This window comes from Carcharhinus amblyrhynchos, chromosome 6 (genome assembly GCF_965287045.1).
Source record: "Carcharhinus amblyrhynchos chromosome 6, sCarAmb.v2.hapA, whole genome shotgun sequence".
NCBI lineage: Eukaryota > Metazoa > Chordata > Chondrichthyes > Carcharhiniformes > Carcharhinidae > Carcharhinus > Carcharhinus amblyrhynchos.
This window is the reverse complement of record NC_137329.1, coordinates 47,737,748-47,757,673: the sequence shown is the minus strand read 5'-3', so window position 1 is coordinate 47,757,673 and position 19,926 is coordinate 47,737,748. Positions and strand designations below refer to the sequence as shown.

The window sequence follows — 19,926 nt, the reverse complement described above, 5'->3', positions numbered from 1 at the left end:
GAATGAGCTATAGATCTCTATATAGTTTCCTTAATCTTCTGCTTTGTACAACGTTCACTATCTCTGTTTATCCCAATCAATGTGAGGGTTTGTATTTTATTGGATATTATATAAGTAAATCTAATATGGTAGGGCAGTTGGTTTGCAAACAAAGTAAGGGTATAAAATCAAACAACTGTCTCCATTTCTGTTTTAGAATGTTGCTGTTTGCGTCAAGTATCTTGCAAGTTGGTTCATCCCTACTGTGCCAACGTCAGTCCGAAATGAAAATCTAAAGAAAACATACTACCGATTAAGGGATGAGCTCAGGTAAGTTTTTGTTAGGTTGATACTGAGATGCTATGAAATCCAGAGCTCTAAAAATACTTTTTTAGTCCCATGATGTGTAAATTCCAGCCCTTAAAACAGCAGTTAGATGATTAAACATTTACAAAAGCAAAATTCTGCAGATGCTGGAAACATGAAATAAAACCAAAAAATACTCAACAAATTGGCCATATGTGTGGCGAGAAAATAATAGTTAATTCAGATTGATTTAGATCAATCATCTTTCATTAAAACTGGTGAAAATTAAACAAGTGAAGAGGCAGGGGAAGAGGAAGAAAGAACAAAAGGAAGATCTGTCATGGGGTAAAATGTAGGATTGATTAAATGAAAAAAGGAATGACAGTCCAAAGCAAAAAAAGATGGTAATAGGACAAATAAAGAAGCAGCGGTGGAAGGTGGGGTGGGAAATAAAAGTGCAGGTGTTGCATCTGTTGGGAAGGATCTGGAATGGTGTTGGGACTTGTGCCAGGGAGTGAAAGATGTGTTGGGTAGCAGAAATGGAGAATGATCCATTGAATATGGACCACCAGCTGTGGAAAGTCAGACAAGGAGAAATTGTTTTGTGGTTCCAAAAGCGTTAACAGAACTGCAGGAAATGGAATAAACATGGTTCGGGGCCTGTCAACTAAGGTTGAAGGGAATTTTTGGTTGAGATAAAAGGAAGACATATCAGAAGCAATCGTATTAAAGGTCGTGTCAGTGGAGAGAGAAACACAGAGAATGGAATAGAAGCCTGACAAGAAGTGGGTGAAAATGTAGTCAAATTAGTTATGGAAATCAATATGTATATAATGAATATTGGTTGATAGCCTATCCCCTGAAATTGAGGGGACAATTTTACGACCTTATCACATCCGTTGTTCAGTGAGGTGAGGTCATAAAATCAGGAGTGGACGAAAAGGAAGGGCACCTATTTTCATGCCCATTCCCATCTTACCAAAAAAGGGTATGATCTGAAACTTGCCTAAAATGGACAAAATGTCAATTAGCATGCTTTTGCATGCATTTCAATATAATTAGCGCAGTTCACTCACAATCATCCCACCTCACTTACCTCAGCGACCACATTCCCGGCAGCTGTAAAACTGGCAAGTAAAACACTTGCTCTATAAAAGTATGTTGCAGGTATATGTTGTGGGTGAGTGAGGCAATAGGTTGTTATGTGTAAAGATTTCTGTGGGGTGGGGGGGGGGGGGGCGGGGAGGAGAGGCTATGTGAGTGGAAAACAGAAGTGGCCATGATGCATTCCAGCGTTCCAGGTTGGGGAGGTCTGCATGTAAGCTGGGGTCTTGGGGGGGTGGAACCAAGGTGCTGCTGGTGTCTAAATCAGGTCTTAGCACTGACCTCAGTTGTTAGCGCTGATCTTGGGTCCTAATAGGTGGGTGTGGGGCATGAGGAGTGTTGTGGAGAATGTGGGTGGATGAGGGTGTAGCTGTATGGAGACCCTATTGACCCTCTGAATGTCTTCCCCCCTACCCAAAACAAACACACATCCCCCCTTTCCAGATTTGAGAATGATGTACTATATGGTGCCAATAGATATTGCTGTGATGCTTGTGGCTGCTGGTGCTGCTGAGGAGCAGCAGGAGGAATTGTGACCATGGCGAGGGCAGCCCAGATGACAGGCTGAAGCAGGAGGAGAGGGAGCCAACTGGCCCGGGAGGTGTGCCAGAAGAGTGAGGGTCTGGAGACCCTGACACTTCCTCACATGGATCTCATTTGAGCAGCTGTCTGACAGCATGTGATGGTAAAAAGTCTGACAACACCAGGTTTAAGTCCAACCAATTTATTTGATAGTAAATTCACTAGCTTTCGGGTTAGCCCCTTCGTCAGGTGAATGGAGAGTTCTGGCCTCAGACAGAGCATATAAAGCACAGACAGTTTACAGATTACTGATTAGAATGCGAATCTTTACACCTAACCTGCTGTTCTCAAGTCTTAAAGTGGCTGACAATGTGAGTGGAAGGAGCACTGATCACTGGTTAAAGAGATGTGTATTGTCTCCAGACAGTACAGTAAGTGAGGTTTTGCAAACCCAGGCAAGTCACGGGGGTTACAGATAGTGCGACTATCCCCGGAGCGGAGAAGCTACGACATCTTCTCCGGAGTCTTCAACATATCATTGATGAAGATGAACATCTCACCAGGGCCATTCCCACACCCCCACTTCTTGCTTTCAGACAACCACTCAACCTCAAACAGACCATTGTTCGCGGCAAACTACCCAGCCTTCAGGAGAACAGTGACCACAATACCACACAACCCTGACACAGCAACCTCTGCAAGACATACCGGATCATCGACATGGATGACATCATCACACGTGAGAATACCATCCACCAGGTACACGATAAATACTCTTGCAACTTGGCCAACGTTGTCTACCTGATACGTTGCAAGAAAGGATGTCCCGAAGCATGGTACATTGGGGAAACCATGCAGACGCTATGACAACGGATGAATGAACATCACTCGACAATCACCAGGCAAGACTGTTCCCTTCCTGTTGGCGAACACTTCAGTGGTCACGGGCATTCAGCCTCTGACCTTCGGGTAAGCGTTCTCCAAGGCGGCCTTCACGACACACGACAGCGCAGAGTCGCTGAGCAGAGACTGATAGCCAAGTTCCGCACACATGAAGACGGTCTCAACAAGGATCTTGGGTTCATGTCGCACTATCTGTAACCCCCGTGACTTGTCTGGGTTTGCAAAATCTCACTCACTGTACTGTCTGGAGACAATACACATCTCTTTAACCTGTGATCAGTGCTCCTTCCACTCACATTGTCAGCCACTTTAAGACTTGAGAACAGCAGGTTAGGTGTAAAGATTCGCATTCTAATCAGTAATCTGTAAACTGTCTGTGCTTTATATGCTCTGTCTGAGGCCAGAACTCTCCATTCACCTGACGAAGGGGCTAACCCGAAAGCTAGTGAATTTACTATCAAATAAATCGGTTGGACTTAAACCTGGTGTTGTCAGACTTTTTACTATGTTTACCCCAGTCCAACGCCGGCACATCCACAGCATGTGACGGTGCAGGCTCCGGCTCCAAAAGGAGACAGTGCGGCACTTGTGCCATCTGCTGCAGAATTTGACACCTCATGGCACAGGGAGCATCCACTCCTCGTAAAACTCACGGCAGCTGTAAACTTTTATGCCACTCAATCCTTCCAGGCTGCCAGTGGGAATGTCTGTGAAATCTTGCAGTCCTCCGTGCACAAGTGCGTGAGGGAGGTGACGAAGCCCCTGTAAACTAGGGCTGAGCAATCCATTATTTTTGACCTGGGCTAGGCCCAGCTGGAAGCCAGGCTGCAGGATCTTCTGCCATTGTAGGGATGCCCAATGTGCAGGGGACCATTGACTGCACACAGATTGCCCTGAGCAGAACTCCCAGTGCTTTATAAACAAAAAGGGATTCCACTTGATTAATGTCCAGCTACTGTGTGACAACCATATGAACATCATGTATGTGTGTGCCTGATACCCTGGAAATATACATGACAGCTTCATCCCTGAAGTCTTCAAGGAACAGCCCAGGATGCTGGGATGACTCATGGGGGACCTAGGATACCGGCAGAGAACTTGGTTGATGATACCAGTGCGGAGGCAGTGACTGAGGCAGAAACCTGATATAATGAGGCCCACGGTGCCACCCAGTCAATCATGGAGAAGTGTATTGGGCTGCTCAAGATGCGATTCCAGTGCTTGAACCACTGTGTTGTGACCCTGCCATATAACCCCATCAAAGTGTCCTGTATACTGGTGATTTGCTGTGTACTACACAACCTGCACACCAGCGCAGAGTCTTTTTGGAGGAGGGGAGGTGGAGGACAACAGCAGCAGGACGGGCAGCAGTAAGGATACGGCATGCCAGGGCAGCGAGGTAGGCCCTAATTGCAACCAGGCATGCACACTAGGACCATGTGTTGCAGCAAGTGAAAACCAGCAACCCTCTCCCTCCCATCATAACTCTAGGAAATCTCTGATGTAATGGTAACATCAGGATGATAAGTCTGGGTAGGCCATGTTGGCTCTGCATACACGCTGGCCCTTGGGCCCACATCTGGGAGGGAGTGAAAGAACATGAGCCACCACTTTAGAGCTTCGGGATGGGTGGGGGGAAGTGAGTACCCAGTGCTGCTTGGTTCTGGGGATGCCATGGCAACTTCAGTGACTTGGTGGCCTTGCATGATACCCAGGGGTGATTTTGAGCTCCTCGATTGTAAGTACAGTGATGGGTAAGCAACATGCACTAGAATTTGGGGATCGCAATAACGGAGCGCTGAGAGTCCTCCCTCGCCCATAATGATGTTCACATCTTCTCTAGCTAAGATCCAGATATGATTATCCCTGCTGGAGGATAATCAGAAACATTTAAGTCACAGCTGTAGGGTGCAAGTATATTTATTTGTCAAATTAAGTGTTCAATATATGCACAAGTGCTCATTCTTAACATGTGCTCGTAAAAACTAACTTCTTTATTCTCTTTATTCTCCGAGGTGATAAACCTTCACCCATGCCATTTTGGTGGCCTACAACTTTCTAACTTTACATGGCCTACCACTATGTGTAGGTATCCTCCCAGGATGCACATTGGAGGTGGAGGTGTTCAGTTGCATTGTGCGTTCCGTGGCCTATGATGCCCTTGGCAGCCATACCCTGGAGGGCCAGGACCGAGACAGCACTGGCTGGCTTTCTGGTGTCACGAATGCATCCATGCCACCTTGTTCATCCTGCTGCCTTTCAGATGCACCGGGGTCAGGAAGAGAAAAGTCAGAAGATGCAGTGATGGCTGCTCTGGGTGGAAGGCTCCAGCATGGGCTGCAGCCCTTCCTTCTCCCTTACAGTGCAATGGGCTGCTGGATCATTCCATGGGATGTCGCAGCTTCTGCATTGAGCTTCAGAAGATCCAGTGTCACCTAGCCCTTCCAGTGCTGGATGCCCACCAGCATTTTTGCAACAGTGGGTGACTCCTCACCGATGGCCCTATGAGTCTGTGGCCATCTGTCAATGGCAGCAGCCAGTGCCCTCTAAGACTACACCATGCTTTGCACCCCTCAGCATGTCCTGTTGTGAGTGGGCCATGCTCTGAAGAGCTACTGCCATAGCCCGCTGTGTCTCGGTGCTCTCCCGGAGGGTCTCCTGCAACCTGTTGAGCCTCTTGACCATGGGCCACAGAAGATTAGGCTGCCAAGTGCCCTCAAGGACTCCATCATGGCCTGCTGCTCCATCGGTCATGGCTTGGACCCTGCCACTTATGGCGAAGATTTTCTGCTCTAGGCTTTCCACTGCAGATGCTACGCTTGCAGTGTTGGCCTGGGTACCATGCAGTGCTGGCAACAGCTGCTTCACCTGAAAGCTCTGGGACTCCTCCCAACAGTCTCACAGTCCCTGCAGTGTATCTGACATTCCCTCCTGCTTTGCCTGGCTCTGTTGCTGCATCTTCAGCAGCTGAGGGAGAACTAATCACAGAGCTGCAACATTTGGCCTGAGGCTAGATGAGTCCTCACCTCTGGTGAGGACATGCTGAGGGGTGCAAAGCATGGTGCAGTCTTAGGGAGCACTGTGTGTCAGAGGCCTCAGACATTCCTGTCTTCACCCAATGTACATAACAGATGTGTTGTACAAACCACAGAGTGACCCAGAACTTGACCCACTGAGGTAATATTCTCTGGAATGGTGAATTATGATGTGAAAGCTGTCGCAAAGCTGATGCCATCCTCAGAGTTTTCCTCCTCCCTTTCTTCTGAGGATGTCCTGTGGAGTTTCACTGGGGGGGTAGGGGGTCGGGGGGGGCAGTGGTGGGGGAAGCTGGGTGGGGGGAGGGGGGTGGGGGTGGTTGGGGGGTTGTTGGGGGGGGGTTTGTGGCCAAACCAGACGGGCCTGGTGCATCTGGGTTGTTTCCTGCAGCACAGAACAGAAGGTTGAGTGCAAGGGAGGGACAGGATTCTGGGCTACATGCAACTTTTTTGAGATATCTCAAACATTTGGAGAATTGGCAGGTGTTCATGTCTGTGTTGCAGCTTGACTGTCACTGATGGCGTGATCATCATCTTCCCCTGCCTGATCCGGTGCCCGCTCCTCGAAACCAGATAGAACTCTTAGATTGGGCACACCACCCATTCTCTTCTGCCGCTCCCAATTCTTGTAGGCATTCTTCTCCTAAGGGGACAGAAGGAGGCATGTAAAGGCAGATGGCTGAAACATGCAGGGTGTTGGGGGTGACCCTCAGTGATCAGGCGTTGTGTAGCAACTCAGGGATGGGGGGGAAACGGGGTGGGGGGGAGGTGGAGGCAGGTGCCAGGGCGTCAGGGGTTGGAAGCAAGCATGGTGTCGGGGGGTGCATACAGCAGGCGTCAACTATGCCAGAACAGGATGTGTACTCACGCATGCTGCCCTTATGATTTTTTTACTGGCACTAATGGCCTGTTCTCTGTGCCAGTGATCAGACCATGCACCTAAGCTGCTCTAACTTGCACCCCCATGCTCAATGCCTGTCTGGGGGGTAAACCACATCTCTACCACATACAGCAGCCTTGCCAGCTCTTCCTTTGTAAATCACATGCAGTTCTTCTGGTACCCATCCTCCAGCCCTGCTGCTTGTCTGTCCATCCTTGGCACTTACATAGCAAGGGAGAGCTGTTAAGACAGTTCAGCTGCAGGCAGTTTGGGGAGTCACGTGCCCGTTAGGCGATTCCAGCAAGATTACATGCACTTTGATTTGTTGTACTGAGGGAGAAGCCGAGGCAACATTTGCAGATGTGCTGATGGGGGAGTGGGTGGGAGAAGGACCGTGCTTCTGTGGTGATGGTTTCAAGGGAACTCTGCAAAGTGGGAGGGGAGAGTTGCACACTGTCATCAAGGACATGGGGGTGGAGAGTGGGTGAGGGTGGGGTGCCAGGGTGTGGGATTTGTGGGGAGGGGGGTTTGAGACCCTATGGGAGGGTGTCAGATGTCCGTGAAGGGTAGGGGGAGGCTGTGTCCACAGCAGGGGGGAGGGGGGTGCTGGAAGGGGAGCTGCCATTTTTTAAGCTTTTTGCGTGCATTTTGTCCTCTGATCCAAGCTGCTGGCTGTTAGGCAATTTAAGCCCCCCTCATCCTCTAGAGGCGAGTTTCCGTTTCTGCTGCTTTTTTTTGTCTAAGCGCATAAAATCGCAGATTTGAACTTGCTCAAAAAAAAATGGGTGCGAAACCGTTTTCCCACCTGTCCTGGTCTTAGTTTTTTTTTGGTAAGATCGTCCCCGGGGACACAGATGTTGAGGAAAATTTGGAGATAGACCACTAAATGGTAAGGGAAGAATAAAAACGGGAAGTAAAATTAATAAGATTTTCCTGTTCAGGGCAGATACCACTACAGCCATTTATGTACTGGAGAATGAAAGTGAGAGAGGTTCTGAGTAGAACGAAAGCGAAAAATATTTCACATGTATCACAAAAAAGTGTAGCTAGGGTTTATATGAATTCCCATAGCAACACCTTTGAATGGAGTCAAAGAAGAAATTGTTCAAAGCAGACAAAAGAAGCTGAACCTCCATTCAAAGAAGCGGAGAAAGCTTTCACTCTATCCCAGTTGAGTCCGAGGTGTAGAGTGTTTGGGCGCCCATGGTGAAAAGCTGACACCAGAAAATTAAAAACTTAAGGTAGTGAGATTGTCAGAAAAAGCATGAAATTTGATGGGATGACACTAAAAAAGTGAATAAAAATATAGAGCCGAGAAAGGAAGAGATCAGCCGTGTGTCGGTTGGGGGATGGGGGGTGAGGGTGGGGGACAGTTGCTGGCATTAGTGATGAATCTACTATTGCTGTTTGTGAGTGAAGTGACAATCCTGTTTGTGAAGCTTGAGGAGAAGCGTCTGTGCAGAGTTGTGGGCATGAAAATAGTCACCTACTGTTTGCTATTACCCAAAGTTAAAATTCTACATTGTTTTTGTAGGTAGGATTATCACATTATGACAGAAACATGAGGGGAAATCAAGAATGATCAAAGATAAGTATTTGTGTTGCTTAGACCTTTTGAAGTTATTCAAAATACTTTTTCCCTTTAGATTTTTAGCATTGAAAACGTCACTAACTTCACGCAGCAATGTGCCGAATTATCAATTAATTGTGTGAAAGGTATGAAAATAAAGATAATGCTCCAAAGATGATTGCCGAAGAAAGCTGTCTGCCAAATTTGTCTGAGAATACAGTGCCATCTATATTACTGCACTGGATTAAACAAACAAAACGGAGGAAGATAAATTTGAATCCTGTCAGTAAAGGACGTACTACGCTGTCATCAAAATAGGCTGCAGCCAAAAAAATGCAAGATGGCCTCGTTCAGTTTGACAGTAATGAAGCTGACCATTGTTCACATTTCTTCATGGTCATGGTTTAATGTTTTCCTAAATTCTAACAGAAAAGCATATCAGACTTGTAACAGGAACCCGTCAGTATTGCATTCTGATAACCTCAATTTTTAACTTTATTCAGAAAGATTATTAAGGCACAGTGCATGTAAACCTAAGGCATCTGACAGACCCCAGGCTAGGTAGAGTTGTGAGCTTCCAGTCTTATAAATGATAGTTCTGTGCACACCAACTCCCACACCATCCTACAGATCCCAATCTGTAAAGTCCCAAAGGCTGAAAAATCTGAATGAGTTCAGGATATCTCAATTTGAAGAATCCAATAGAATTGCCAATCTCTGGAATTAATTAGACCTGTGGTGAAAGAAGACTAGGTTCTAAAAGATCTAAAACTAAATTATATCCATATTTTGAAAGAACTCAAGTGTCCACCCTGTATCTGTAGTTACAATTAAAAATTAGAAAGGAGTCATTGGGAAGTTGAAACAATTTATGGTTAATAAATGCTGCTGTCCCAATCCAGGATGCTTTTGTTTTAGAAACACAGAATTTTTATCGCTGTTTATTGATTCACAGCATCACCTTTCCACCCAAAAGGATGTACCAATACTGTTTGTGATATCCTTTCTTCCACATACATCTAATTGGTTTGCAATTAGCCATGTTATATCTCAAAAGAACAGTAGAACACTAGAAAACTGAGTAGATTTTCAACCATTATTGTTTGTGGAATATGGCCATCACTGACAAGGCAGAATTTATGCCAAGAGTATTAACAGCCAACCATACTGTGTAGAACTGCAGTCATTTGTAGATCAGACTAGATAGGTCTTGTAAGAATATTTCCCTCGAGCATATTAATGACTCGATAAATATTTACAACAATTTGTCATATTTTCCTCATATTAAATTGAAAATAATAGTGTTACAGTCATCAAAACTCACCCAAACAGATGTTGATTGATTGTACACAGATGGAATCAAGTTTTTGTTAGTCTAAAGAAGGCTCCTCAGACAGTCCATTTCAATTGCATTGTTATAGATCAGTATTTCTGTTGTAATTTTAACTTTGTTTTAGTTTTATCCACCCCTGAAAGCATGATCTTCATGGTGAATAATTTCATGTGTAGAAACAGAAGAACTTTGCCCAGTTGATAAATCTTTATGTGATAGCATTGAGAGACAAAGTCTCCAGATAATTCAGTCGCAGAATGCATCATATCTGTGCCTGATTCTGCTCAAACCCTAGGTTCACAAACCTAGCCTTATACCTAACCTCATAGCTGCAGTATTTATGTGGCGAGTTCGGTTAAGTTTCTGATTAATGGTAACTGCCAGGATGTAAATAGTGGGGAATTTGGCAGTGGTAATGTTGTTGAATGCAAATGGGAGATGGTTAGATTCTCTCTTGTTAGAAATGGTCATTGCATGGCACTAATTCAAATATTGTCTTTCAGTAGCCCGAAGCCTGCACTTCATAGTCAGAGTCACTGGAGAGCAGCCAATAACAAGAACCTTAAGACTAGTTGTAGCTCTAAACTATTAATGTGACTGAGATCAGTTAACTCAATGCAGACTACATAACAGACTTTCTGTTTTGTATGGCTTAGCGTTGCAATGGAGTTGTCCTTTCTCATTGAACCATGGAAGCTAGTAGATGTCATGATCTTGAAATTTCACAGTTGTAATGCATGGCATGGCATTTGTGTGATCCATTGAAGAAACGTGAATTGATACTAGTTCAGGAAGCAGATAATTTGCAGGCTCCTCTAATTTTTCACTATAAACTTTGACAGATTGAAAACAATCAGGATTATATCATGTTGATTTCATCCTAAATAGCTAATGGCCACAATCTTACCATTTTGCCCTGGCGGTTGTTGGGCGGGGCAAGCTGGTAAGATCACGAGAGCCAGGAAATAGGGTTCGCGCCCAATTTCTCACCTCTCGCAATCTTACCGACATCCGACAAGATAAACTTCCCACCTGAATATTTAAATTCTATTCAAAGTAGAATGTAAATATTACAAGTAAGCCAGGACACAATCGTCTAGGCTTACTTGCCTCTGCTGCCTTGTTGGTGAAGGTTCTCTCTGGTGAGGATTACATATGGTCACTATCAACAGAGACCAGATGTGATAGCCTCGTTAGTAGGACCGAAGACTTTTGAGGCCCCTCTGGGCGATCCGGGCACCAGGCAGTGCCAAGAGAGGGAAGCAGGCGTGAGGGGGAATGCTACGAACACTGCAATAGTAATGTGAGAGGGGGAGGGGAGACGCTGTGCGCTCCGCAACCAGCGATCGGCCAGTCTGTGTGGAGGGTGGGGCGAGCTGGGCTGTGGAGCCCCGCAATAGTGCTGGGAAGAGCGAGGGGGGTTGGGGTGGGAAGCATGCAGGTTGAGGGAAATTGGATGGCTAGTGCTGACGGGGGGATCAGTCACAGAGGCCCAGTGGCTCGGGGAGGCAGTGACTGACAGATAACTGTGAACACAGAGATCTGAGCATGCAGAGTGGCACCTGCTGCTGCTATGTATCATTATTCTGTGAGCTTTGTCCCTCCCTCCTGCTGGCAGGAACTAGATTTTATTTATTTTTTTACAAAGTGAGTTTAGATTCCATTATTAACTCACCCAAAATTACAGTGTGATTCTCTCCCCTTTTCATGCTCCTTTGGCACTTCAAATTCTTTTGGTAAGATCACCCCCATTGTCTCTTTCTCATCAGTGCCAGCAGTGAGTTTCTTTTCATAGCTCATCAGCAAATGCTAAGTTAACTGATCGCTGTTACAACAGGAATTAGCTTCAGCACCTTTGTCTCAGTGAAGAACATAGATAGTAGGCCAGGTTCCTACTCCTGTCGGCTTAATAGGGGCCCCTTGCTTGAAAATGTAAGTGGACGAATGTAGGGCAAGAAAAATCAAGCTTATTTTGAAAACCTCTGACAGGTAAAGAAGATGCCAATATTTAGAATTTTCAAGGAAATCAGCTGGAGAGGCCTTGGCCTGATCTGCTGCATCATAGAAAGCCACGCGCACAGAAGGCAAGGCCTGAAAACCCAACCAAATGTTCCATTTTCTAATGCAACTACTCAAATTACTGGGAGTGGAGTGGGGTTAGACCCCAGTTCAATGTTAGAAAGCACATTGGTCTGTTGATAATCATTATATTTCTCACTACGTAAAGGTTCTAGGCACTCAAATCTTGAAGGATCGATCCAGTCTAGGACCTTCATTAAAAAAAATCCTGAGTCTTTCCTAAGGATGATTTTGTCTCCTTTAAATGGGCTCCCTCCCTTCCAGCAGTTGTCTCGCAACGGCGCCTCTTTGATCATGGTGGGCTCCCTGTTAGGGGCAGATGTTGCACTAAGAGCTCGTGTCACAAAAGTAATGACCCCCAACATATTAAAATAATACAGGTCATACTGGTGGGTAGACCCTTATTTGGCAGGAGGAGGAAAATTCAAACCTCACTTTGCTTGCACACAAAGATCGGTGAACTCAGTTAAACCTGGATGAACCATATGGCCATTGAAGAAAATTGTGAAATAGAAATATACTTATTGACTGTAAATAACTGTCCTTGAGCCAAACTTAACTGTTTGAATTGAGATTCTGATTGGAAATGTTATAAAATTTTAAGTATTGCTGCAGTTTGGATGTTAATTTCCAACACATTTCTGCTGTTCTGTGTATGAGTATTGATTGTTGTGATTTTTACCTTGTCAATTTACTCGGCTTGTGATTTAAAGCTTTGTGTAGAAACTGCAAACTCATCTCTCGTTCCTTTCTTCATTTACTTTTTCGCTACAATCGTTGCAAAAGAATATACAAATATGATGTAAGGTAGCAAGTACAACTTGTGTTAAAACAATATAAATGCATATCCGTTACATTTTTGAGTTTCCTGTTTTGTTTCTTGTGTCTTCGATCATTTTCATGCGTGAAGTCCAACTGCCTATGCCTTCAAGTATGTATATCCTTGCCTTGAGATCAGCTTTCAATAGTGTGCTTAGGAAATGGCAGCACAGTAGCAGAGCGGTTAGCACTGCTGCTTCACAGCTCCAGGGTCCTGAGTTTGATTCCTGGCTCGGGTCACTGTCTGTGTGGAGTTTGCACATTCTCCTCATTTCTGTGTGGGTTTCCTCCGGGTACTCCAGTTTCCTCCCACAGTCCAAAGATGTGTGGTTAGGTTGATTGGCTATGCTAAGAAATTACCCCTTAGTATCCAGGGATGCATAGGTTAGAAGGATTAGTGGGTATAATATATGGGGGTGGTGCCTGGGTGGGATTGTGTTTGAACATAAGAACATAAGAACATAAGAAATAGGAGCAGGAGTAGGCCATCTAGCCCTTCGAGCCTGCCCCGCCATTCAATAAGATCATGGCTGATCTGTCGCTGCTCAGTTCCACTTTCCCGCTTTCTCCCCATAACCCTTAATCCCCTCTCTTATCAAAAACCCATCAACCCGCGTCTTAAAAATATTTAGCGAGGCAGCCTCCACCACTTCAACGGGCAGAGAATTCCAGAGATTCACCACCCTTTGAGTGAAGAAGTTCCTCCTCAACTCCGTTCTAAATCGCCCCCCTTTTATCTTGAGGCTGTGCCCCCTAGTCCTACTGTCTTTTTTGAGCGGGAAGAGTCTCTCCACCTCTATCTTATCCATCCCATTCATCATCTTATACGTCTCAATGAGATCTCCCCTCATTCTTCTAAACTCTAACGAGTACAAGCCCAGTTTATTCAGCCTCTCCTCATAGCTCAACCCCCTCAACTCCGGTATCAGCCTAGTAAACCTCCTCTGCACTCCCTCCAAGGCCAAAATATCTTTGCGCAGGTGCGGCGCCCAAAACTGCACACAGTACTCCAGCTGCGGCCTCACCAATGCCCTATACAGCTGCAGCAAGACCTCCCGACTTTTATATTCAATCCCCCTTGCTATGATTGGTGCAGACTCGATGGGCCGAAGGGCCTCGTTCTGCACTGTAGGGTTCTATGATACATGAAACGAGAAGACCATGTAGCTACTCAACTTATGGTTTCATAATGTAAACTGTAGAAGATCATATGTTAAATTTAAAATATGAAGCAATTTTTTTCAAAATAATATAGTCAATCTTCCATACCATTGCAAATGGAGATTCAATCATGAGTGCTATTTTCATTCTAGCAATTAGAGGGTCCAAAATAATTGGAACATGGCCAGAGTAGGAGAGGAAAGATCAAGATGAGGGTGGTAGAGTGAAGTTGAAGGGAAAGGTATATTGAGTTAGGAAGGTAGATGCTGGCATGATCAGGAGAAAAGGAGGTGAAACAATGTTAAAAGAGGTGAAGTGCAGAGCCATGACAGAGGAGGAATGTTAGAGATCTGCATGAGTGAGAAGGGGACAGGAAGAGAGAATTGAAGGTTGCTAGAAGATGTCAGAATGGAACTGTGACTAAGGAAGCAGCTGTCCTGTTGGAACCAATCACATTAATACTGGAAGGAAAGGAAACCAGAGAGCCCGTGAGGAAGATAGAATGTGCTGAACAGAACAGGAAAGGGGAGAGCTTGCAAGAGGGTCACTAGCTGGGGAAAATAGCAAAGAGGATGGGGAGAAGAAGGAGAAATTAGTGAAGTTAAGGATAGAAGATAGAGATTTGGAGTAGGGTAATCACATCACTAGAGAGAAGAGAAAGAGGACAAGCAACTTGGGAACAGGACAGTGATGAGTGGAGATAAATGAACTAAATCAAATAGTTTACACAATTAACTGAAGTAAAATATGAGAATAAATTGAAAAAGTCCTTGTATATTAACATTAATTAAACATCTAAACCTTAATCATTTGAAGATCTGAGTAAGGTTAACCAAAGAATGGGGCTTTTCTGGAAAAAAATAAATCCATGACTGTTGAGAGTCCGGTTGTCAGGAATGGGAAAAATGGTTAAACCAGATTGGTAGTTGAAATATAGTACTGCAAAACAGCAAGCCAGCAGTAATTGAAGGATATGAATGAGGCACAGCAACAGTGATGCTCCCACTAAATAGAAGGGGCCAACACATAGCAAAAGTCCTAGCAGTAGAACTCGGACTAAAAATATGCCAGCAATATCTACAATAGGCTTATTTTTACCAATGTATCTATTGTTCTTTGGCAAATGCACTACAACACAGTGCTTTGGTAAATTTTAAGTATTGCAATTAGAGTTGACATGTCTCTGTTGACATGCTCATTTTACACTGTGCAGCTCGAACATAAGAAATGGGAGCAGTAGACTATACTGCTCCAGTAGCCTGTTCTACCATTCAATATCAACATGGTTGATCATTGGCATTAAATTCAATTTACTGTCCATTTTCCACGTCTGAGGTCTCTCTGAGAGACCAAAAATGTGTGTATCTCACCCTTAAATATTTTCAATGGAGCAACATTCCTTCTTTTCATTAACATGTAAAATCTCTTACAAACTGTTTTAATATTTCTGACTAGTTTACCCTCCTATTTTTTCCTTTTTTATCAAAATTTTAGTTGCCTTTGTTGTTTCATAAAATACTGTCAACATTCAGGCTTGCTACTACTACTACTACTACTGTTCGCAACATTATAAGCTTCTTCTATTGATCTAATAATAGTCTTAACTTCATCAGTAAACTCAGTATGCATCTTTCTTGCTGAGATTTTGCTTTTCAATGGAATGTATTTTTGTTGAATATTTTTAATTCTTTCTTTAAATGTTACCCACTGTCTATTATGTCCATACTTGTGGATTCCTTAAGGTAGCAGGACACGTAGACAAGGTGATCAAGGAGACTTATGGGACACTTTACTGGCTGAAGCCTAGAGGATAACAGAAGAGGGGATGTGCTAGTGATGTATAAATGTATGGGAAGGATGTGATTTCATTAAAGGAAGAGAGGAGATTTATGAGGATGTTGCCAGAAACAGAGAACTTAAACATAAGGAAAGAATGAAGAGGTTGGGTTGTTTGCCTTGGAACAAAGGAGGCTGAGGGGAGACTCAATTAAAGGTGTATAAAATTGTGAGGGGCCTAGTAATCCAAAGACTCGATAATGCTCTGGAACCCATTTCTGAATCCCACCACAGCTGATGGTGAAATTTGAATTCAATAAAAATCTGGAATTAAAAGTCTAAGATGACCATGAAACCATTGTCGTAAAAACCTATCTGGTTCACTAATGTCCATTAGGGAAGGAAATCTGCCACCCTTACCTGGTCTGGTCTACATGTGACTCCAAACTCACAGCAAGTGGTTAATTTTGAAATGGCCTAGAAAAACACTCAGTTAAAGGTCACAACAAAAACAGGAAATGCTGGAAAATCTCAACAGGCCTGACAGAATCTCTGGAGACAGAATAGAGCCAATGTTAAGTCTGGATTACCCTTCGTCAGCTCTGCACAGTGGCATCCAAGCAGTCTGCAGTGGGCTCCTCTGGTGAGCTTAGGTTCCTCCACTTCCACTGGTGAGAATTGCATTTCTGTCCAAAAAAGTGACAGTGTCAGAAATTTGCATTTGCAAACTCACCCAAAAAAATAGGTTTGAAACTCTCCCATTTTCTCTCCTCTTCAGCACTTCGAATTTTTTTGTAAGACTGCGCCCTTAGAAAGGCACTTGAGGTGCTGTGAGCTATGACAATGGATCAAAAGCTGGAAGATGGAATATGGCTCATCTTTGGTTGATAGACTTGATGAATTGAATGATCGCTTTCTGTGTTATAAATCTTGCTATGCCTCTATCTACAGGATGTGGTACAGAAACTCACCAAGGCCTCTGTGACATCCCTTCCAACCTGGAACTTCCACTATCTAGAAAGACAAAATTGGTGGTGTGAGAACACCACCACCTACAAGTTGTCTTCCAAATCTCACACTATCCTGAATTGGAAGTATATCACCATTCCATCGTTGTCACTTGTCAAATCTTGGAACTCCTTCCTGAACAGCATTCTGAATGTACCTACAAGAAGCTCACCACCACCTTCAGAAAGACCAATAAATCTTGGCCTTACAAGGGATGCTCATATCCCATCAATGAACAAAAGAAAACAAGAAACACAGCATATTTGATTCACTTCATGAGATATGAAGAAATGGCTCAATACACTAGATAAAGCAAAGGCTATGGACCCCCAACAACATCCAGATTATTTTGCTTAAGAATTAGCTACATTCCAGCCAGAGTATCGCAATACAGCCAAAAAGCAGGCATTTGACTGACAATGTGGAAAATTGCCCAGGTATTTCCTGTCTACAAAGCAGTTTTAATCTAATCTAGCCAATTACCATCCCATCAGTTGACTTTCAGTTATCAGCAAAGTACTGAAGGGCATCATCAAAAGTGCATTAAGTTGCATTTATTGAGCTTACCAATGCAGAATTTTGACAGGACTTGGCTCAAGAACTCATTACAGCCTTGGTCCAAATATTCACACGGGAGATAAATTCCAGACGTGAGGTGAGAGTGACAACCTGTGATTGTGCATCCCATCCTACCATCAGTCACGCCTGCAATATTGATCCACCCCTGACACCCCTTCCAGTAGCCAACCCCTAGCACTATCCTCCAACTCCTCTGGCAACCCCAGTCACAACCATTGCCTACCGAGGCACAGCCCCAACAGATCCCACCCAACCAAACCCCCAACACCCCATGCCCTTCCAGCCATTACCTTTCAATTCCCCTCCTCTCCTATCCCAATGGGAGAAGATGGCCCATATGCGCCAGGAGGGACAAAACAGGAGGTGGGGTTTCCAACATGTGAATCCTCACTCCCTTTGAGGAGAGAGCGCTTGATCTGTCGGGGAGGATGAGGATAGGTCTATGAGCGACAGCCAGGTCAGATTGCAATCAGTAAGTGATCATCTGCAAAATCTTCATTCAGAGAACATATCACAAGTAAGTGGCATTCTGCCCAGAACCCATCCCTCCTTGCACTGAACTTTGTGTCCTTTATTACAGGAGATGACTCCAATGCACCTGGCCTGTCTAATGTTGCCGCCTACCAAGCTGCTCCCAGTGAAATACCCCACGGCATTTCACAGGACACATCAGAGGAAGGCGCCAAAGACGTCACCAGTCAACGAGCACAGGCTTCTACCATATGAACAAACAGCAGATATTTTCACCTTGGTGAGTCAAGTTAGTGGTGGGGCCTCAGGGTCTGTCTGGTGCCCACAACACAGTTGTTGATGTACATCTGGTGGAGATGAGAACATCCAAGACCTTGAGCTTGCAGAATTCTGCTGGAGGCAAGGAATCAGCTGCTGGGCTGGACTGCTGGGACTAGTTCTCCCTAAGTTGCTGGAGATACAGCAGCAAAGCCGGGGAATGCAGGAAGAGCTGCCAGCAACACTACAGCTACTGCAAGGTTTTTGAGAGGAGTCTCACACAGACTGCAGGTGAAGGAGATACTGCTGGCATTGTGTGCTATCCAGGCCAACACTGCAAGGGTGGTGCCTGCAGTGGAAGGCCTGGTTCAGGAAATAGCTACCATGGGTGGCAGGATCCAAGGCACTGCCAAGTCACAGTGGGCCATGGCCAAGATTCAGCGGGTCATGACTGCGGGCTTTGAGAACATGGCCCAGTCACAGAGTGTCATCGCTGAAGGGCTCCAGAGTGTGGCACAGTCTCAGAAGGCACTTTTTTGTGGGCTCAAAGAGCTTGGCCCAGATTCACAGGGCCAACACCAAGGAATCACACATCATGGGGTAAACACACTTTGGCCTCCACAGGGCCAGGTGACCCAGGACCTCTGGAGCTCAATCCAGCTGTTCTGCCATCCCATAGAGTGACCCAGGGGCCTACTGGCACCCAAAGGGATGAGGGGCTGGAGCCCATGCCCAGGCCTTCCACCCTTTTTCTGGTTTTCCGAATCTTCCCTTCCTGATACCGTTGCATCTCATGGGCAGCAGGACGAACAGGGTAGCATAGATACATAGGTAACAGCAGAATGTCAGCTGGGGCCCTCCAGATTGGGGCCCTCCAGAGGACGCCCACCAAGGGTATCACAGGTCATGGGGTGTGAAACTCAGCTGACTACCTCCCCCTAGGAACACCTACATCTAGCGATAAGCCACGAAAATTTAAGAGGTTGTAGGGTCATAAAAAAGGCACAGGTGAAGGATGGCACTAATATAGATTTCGGAAAATCACACACACTTATGTTATTGCTAAATATTGCCATTTAATGCTAATGCACTGTCAGTTTCACCAATAAATATTGCAAACCACAGCGGCGACTAATCTGTCTGATTTGCCTCCCACAGGGATGACCATACCCCGACCATACCCAGAGAGGCTCAGAGTGTCATTCTGCGCAGGAAAGGCCCTTCGGCCCATGCGATTCCCATTGCCTAGTGACGGTGCCAGACCCTGACTGTCTTGGGACTCAAATGCTCATCCCAAGCTGCAGCAGCATGGATGCCTAGTAGGTCAATTGCGTCACACATCCTACATGTCAACTCAACACCAACTGGACCCTCGCACTGCACCCCCCACCTCCCCCACAACCCTGGGGCATTGCACTTGTTAGCTGTGCCCTTGACACTCACACAGACATGGGCCAAGGCACAGTGTGCAGTCATAGAACAGATAGGAGTTTGACTTCTGTGGCACCAGGGCTGCAGCATAGCATACCACATAGCAAATTGTCATCATCCTCCTGCCTAGACCAATAACTCACTAACATGGCCAACCTCAGCCCGTTGCCCGGGTGTAATGTCAATGGCAGGGATGTGGGGGTTGCAGGTTCCAGGACGGGGTGAATCACACGCCCCCTAGTCATAAAACCTTGCGGTGATGAGGACATTCCTTGCACCCTGTCGGATCCTTTCTGCTGCACGTCTTCCATCGCCGGCTCCTCATCAACCTCCCCCACATCCTCATGGGCCCCTTCTTTCTCAGGGGTGTTGGCCTGCTCACCTTCTTCCTCCTCCAGAAGGTCTTGCTATGCAAGGTTGTGGAACGTACAACTGACCACCGTGGTGCAGAAGGCCCTCAGGGGGCTGAACTGGAGGGCTCCACGAGAGTAGTCCAAGCAACAGAACTGCATCTTCAGGAGTCCGATACACTGTTCAATGAAAGATCGGGTGGCAGCGTGGGCCTCATTGTAATGGGTCTCCGCATCAGTCTCTCTGGCATCATCTGCCCAGTTCTTAGCAGGTGGCCCTTGTCCTCCACGAGCCATCCCAACAGCCTGGGCTGGTTTGCAAAGACCCTGGGGATGTCAGAGCTTCGCAAGATATAGTTGGC

At 45.5% G+C, this 19,926-nt stretch overlaps 1 protein-coding gene across 1 annotated transcript in view; it reads left to right on the top strand.

Annotated features, from left to right (window-relative positions):
- The window catches only part of LOC145344060 (anoctamin-9-like), a 188,680-nt gene extending 185,098 nt beyond the window's left edge, over nucleotides 1–3,582 (top strand). Inside the window, exons 26-27 of the mRNA XM_080190832.1 lie at nucleotides 197–309; nucleotides 3,441–3,582. Of these exons, the coding sequence (XP_080046958.1) occupies nucleotides 197–309; nucleotides 3,441–3,582 (255 nt within the window). The remainder of the gene's footprint in view (nucleotides 1–196; nucleotides 310–3,440) is intronic.
- Nucleotides 3,583–19,926: the final 16,344 nt, after the last annotated feature.